General features: G+C 41.2%; 1 protein-coding gene across 1 annotated transcript; it reads right to left on the reverse strand.

Moving 5' to 3' along the window:
* Positions 1-460: 460 nt before the first annotated feature.
* On the reverse strand, positions 461-838 carry LOC142182029 (uncharacterized). Its single transcript, XM_075255872.1, has one exon. It carries the CDS (start codon positions 836-838, stop codon positions 461-463), a length of 378 nt encoding a protein of 125 aa, XP_075111973.1.
* Between the last annotated feature and the right edge of the window lie 4,046 nt (positions 839-4,884).

The raw sequence follows: 4,884 nt of genomic DNA on the forward strand, positions 1-4,884 counted from the left end.
GTCCGTCCTCTAAAAAGATTTTATGCATGCAAAACGATGGACTAATGCCCTTGATGTCAGCTATAGTCCACCCAATGGCCTTTTTATGCTCACGGAGTACTTTGAGCAATTTTTCTTCTTGAGTGCTAGTCAAGCTGGACAAAATAATCATGGGCAATGTCTCAGAGTTCCCCAAATAAGCATAGCGCAAATGCGTTTGAAGTTGCTTGAGTTCTAGCTTCGGAGCTTCTTCAATAGATGGCTTGGGAAAGGTTAGAGTAACAGGCCTGTCCAACTCTTCAAATTTCCTAAACCCATGTACATAACTGCAGGACATATCCAGTACTTGCTCAATTTCTCCTATCATTTCATCTTCACTATTTTCTACATCCCCAATCAATACTCGTTCAACAGGATCTACAGGGCTCATATAGGGCACTAACGATGTGGCATCACTCTCTACCACAAAGATCATGGATAACTATTCATAGTGGGCTGGTAACTTGAGTGCTCTATAAACATTGAAGACCTCCACTCGATCACCCACTCTCACTGTGATCTTTCCTTCGCAAACATCAATAATATCTCGGCTCGTGGCTAGAAATGGACGCCCCAAAATAAATGGGACTTCCTGATCGGGCTCGTAGTCTAGGATAATGAAATAAGCAGGGAATATGAAAGAACCCACTTGAACTAGCACATCTTCAATCACTCCCTCGGGATGAGCAAGGAAGCGATCAGCTAATTGTAAGATAATTGTTGTTGGGCGTGGCTCACCCAACCCCAACTGTCTAAACATAGATAGCGGCATCAAGTTGACGCTAAACATAGATGCTCGCTCCAAGTTGACGCTAAACATAGATAGCGAGCGTCTAAACATAGATGCTCGCTCCAAGATCACATAAAGCTCTCCCAACAGCATGTTTACCAATCGAGATTTGGATAGTGAAACTACCTGGATCCTTCAATTTCTGAGGTAACTTGCCTTGAATTCTGGAACTGCACTCCTCAGTGAGTGCCACAGTCTCAAACTCGGTTAGCCTCCTTTTATTTGCCATAATGTCCTTGATGTACTTTGCATATTTGGGTACTTTTTGTAAGATGTCAACCAATGGAATATTAATTTGCACCTGCTTCAAGATATCAAGAAACTTTTTATATGCGGTATTATCTCTTACTTTCTACAATCTTTGAGGGAATGGAGGTAATGGCCTTGCAACCAATTGTGGGGGTTGCTCAGCCACTACCTCTCCAGCTGGCTTCTCTGGCTCCTTAGCTTTTTCTGATGTTGATTCTATAGTGGTTGGCCTCTTATTAAAAGTCACATGTTTCCTCTTTTTAGACTGAACTTCTTCTAGTTGTCTCCCATTCCTCAACGACACGGCATTAAGGGCCGCCATAGGATTTGCTTCAGTGTCACTTGGAAGAGCTCCAGCTGGTCTAGTGTTTTGAGCACTAGCAAGCTATCCTATTTGACGCCCAAATTTCTCACTGTTGTGGAGAGGGCTTGTTGTTCAGCCATCATTTTTTTAAACATTTCTTCAAGGTGACTTGTAGGAATCGCTTGTTGTTCAACCTGAAGTGGTCTATATTGTTGTTGAGGTGCTTGAGGTCTGTATTGATTCTGAGTGCCCTGGTTTCCACCCCAAGAGAAGTTTGGGTGCTTCCTCCAGTTTGGATTGTAAGTGTTCCCATATTGGTTTGTTTGGCCCCTATTTGAATTACCCACAAAGCAGATGGACTCTGGGTTTGTGGGGCACATGTCACTCGTGTGCCCCTCTTCACATATTTCACAAAAAGCTTGAACCTGTTGTACCTGTTGCTAGTTGATACTCAAGTTCATCTGGTTGACTTGATTGGTCAGTGTAGAAATCTGCGCTGATAATGCTGAGATGACATCTAACTCAAGAACCCCTGCAGACTTTTGCACCTTGTGTCTGCCCATCTCTCCTTGCCAATCGGGATTGCTCTTGGAGAATTTGTTCAATAATGCATATATCTCGTCAAAGTTTTTCTCCAACACGTGACCCCCAGTTGCAGCATCTACCACGATCTTTATTTCAGAATGTAGCCCTTCTATGAAAGTGTGAGCTAACACTTCATTCGTCTGATTGTGATTAGGACAGCCTCTGAGTAGCCCCTTGAACCTTTCCCAAGCTAAGTATAAAGATCCCCCCGCTTTCTGTTTGAAGGCAACTATCTCACTTTTGATCTTTGCAGTTTTGGCCGAAGGGAAGAACCTTGCCAGAAATTTTCTCGCCAAATTATTCCATGTTGTAAGTGAATTAGCTGGTTCTGCCTTTAGCCACCGCTTAGCCTCGTCCAATAGAGAGAATGGAAAAAGTGTGAGCCTCACATAATCTGGAGTGACCCCATTAGTGATGTAAGTATCACTAATCTCCAAGAAGTTTAGAATATGTTGTTGTGGATCCTCGTGTGGAAGACCCATAAGTTGCCCATTTGCATGAAGCAACTGGATCATGCTCTTTTCAGCTCAAAGTGCCCAGCGATCCTGGGCTTCACTATACTGGAGGTGACATTAGCAATGCTGGGCATCGCCACCTCCTTAACAGCCATGGGTTGCTCCTCTACCATGCCCACAGGAAATTGAACAAGTGCCTGAATATTATTCGTGTCCCTTGCTTCCCTCAACCTCCTGTGAAATGTTCTCTCAGGTTCAGGATCAAAGCCTTGAAGTCGGTCTTGGCTTCTGACCCTGCACATTCAATCAAAGTTCCTAAGGTTCGAGCAACAATCAAGTAACTTTAGACTCAATGAAATAAACAATTAAAGCAAAAACTAGCAAGTAGCTAATATTCAAGTCCCCGGCAACGGCGCAAAAAACTTGTTGCTCCCAAACGCACACGCAAGTATACGTGGTCGACAAGTAATACAATGATAAGTTGAGTGTCGAACCCACAGAGACTTGTGTAAACTACTTACTAAATTGATAAAATTGTTATTCAATCCAGCTAAAATTAAAGTCCAATAATATGATTATATTATACTATAATTCTAACTAATAACTAAATTATCAAGTAACAAGTTGATTGTTGTGTATTCGGTAGAGACAAATATTCCAGGGTTGTGATCGATTCACCATTCGTATTGTGTTCTCATTAACTCTCCCTTTCATATAATTCACTCATGGTTTCTAATTAATCGATAAATGCTCTCATAGCCTTCTCCCGAAGTACTACTCACCTATTCTCAATAGATTAATGCCTATATTCCTATGAAATCAATCTATTAAGAACGTATTAAGATCACGATATTTAATTAAGTACGGTGACTAGGTATATTCCTATCCTAACCACAAATTCGCTCCCCTAAGGGTTAAGATCATTCTCTCTTCAATTCTTCTCTAATCTAAACACGGCTTTCCCAAGCATAGCATAGATAGTAAATAGAACCTAACTGTTGGCCAGACAATTAAGCAATTAAACACAGAATTGAAGAAACAACCATATATTGGTGAATTATAATCAAGGTTAAGTCAACGTTAAACAACAATATTCATGGCTAAATCACAACCCCAGAACAATGGGTGTTTAGCCACTCATGATGAAATCAAACAATTGCATAAGTTTTGAATAATTGAAATTACTAGAAAAGATGAAGAAATCTGAGATGTTCTTTGTGTATTTTTTGCTCCAAATTGCGTCTCTCCAGGCTAAGCTCTATCAAAAATCCTCAAAATAACGTTTTTATATGTATTTATACCAAGTAGGGTTGGGCCCAGACGAAAACACCTTCTCCTGCATGAAATAGGACTCTGGCTCTATGAAATTTGTACATCCGCGCTGCACCATGCGGCGCACTAATGGAAATTATCAGCAGCCTCAACTTTTCGCATCATGCAGCATTTTACACATCTGCGTCGTGCCTTGCGGCGTCCCATACGGCGCGGCAGTGTAATTTTCTCAGAGTGAACTTATTTCGTCCTCTTTTAACATCACGACTTGGTACACGACTTCCGAACATGATCCCGGCTTAATGTCATAGGCTTTTACTCAGACTTCAAAGCTCCAAATCACTTGAATTTATTCCATAAAACGTATATAGATCGGAATCACTCTTACAAGGCATAAAACACATATTTAGTGCAAAACACTAGCTATTAAAGCTCAAACTAAATTAAAGTGCAGTAAATTAGAGTGTAATAAGCGACTAAAATACACAATTATAGCCTTTCATTAGCCAGCGTGAAGTGAGCCACAAAGTCTGCCAAGATTTGAGACTTGATGGTTGTTCGGGGTTGATACACAATATCGAACCCACTAATTTCTACGACTCATTTTTCCATTCGCTACGAAAGCTCGGGTTTATGCAAAATATTTCGAAGAGGATAAGTTGTTACAACACATATGGGATGACATTGAAAGTATGGTTTTAGTTTCCTATTGGCGCTTATCAAAGCGAGTGCTAACTTTTGAAGATGAGGATATCTAGTTTCGGCTTCACCTAGGGTCCGAAAAATATAATAGATAGGGAATTATGTACCTTGTTCTTCTCGGACTAGGACTCCACTTACCGCTATCTCTGATACTGCAAAATATAAGTAAAGTTGTTTGTTTGCCCTTAGCATGTGAAGCAGCAGCAGGCTCGACAAGTACCATTTAAGCTCCTCCAAGGCCTGTTGGCATTCAGGAGTCCACGTAAAGTTATTCTTCTTCTTCTGCAACAAAAAAAACCGAATGCTCTTATCGGAGGACCTCGAGATGAATCTTCCCACGGCGGCTATGTGTCCTGTTAACCTCTACACGACCTTTACTTTGCCTACTACCATGATATCCTCTATAGCCTTGATTTTGTCGGGGTTGATCTCGATTATACCATGAAGCCAAGAAATTTGCTAGAGCCGGTCCTAAATAGGCATTTTTCTAGGTTGAGCTTCATGTCGTA

Source organism: Nicotiana tabacum, chromosome 6 (genome assembly GCF_000715075.1).
Source record: "Nicotiana tabacum cultivar K326 chromosome 6, ASM71507v2, whole genome shotgun sequence".
Lineage (NCBI taxonomy): Eukaryota > Viridiplantae > Streptophyta > Magnoliopsida > Solanales > Solanaceae > Nicotiana > Nicotiana tabacum.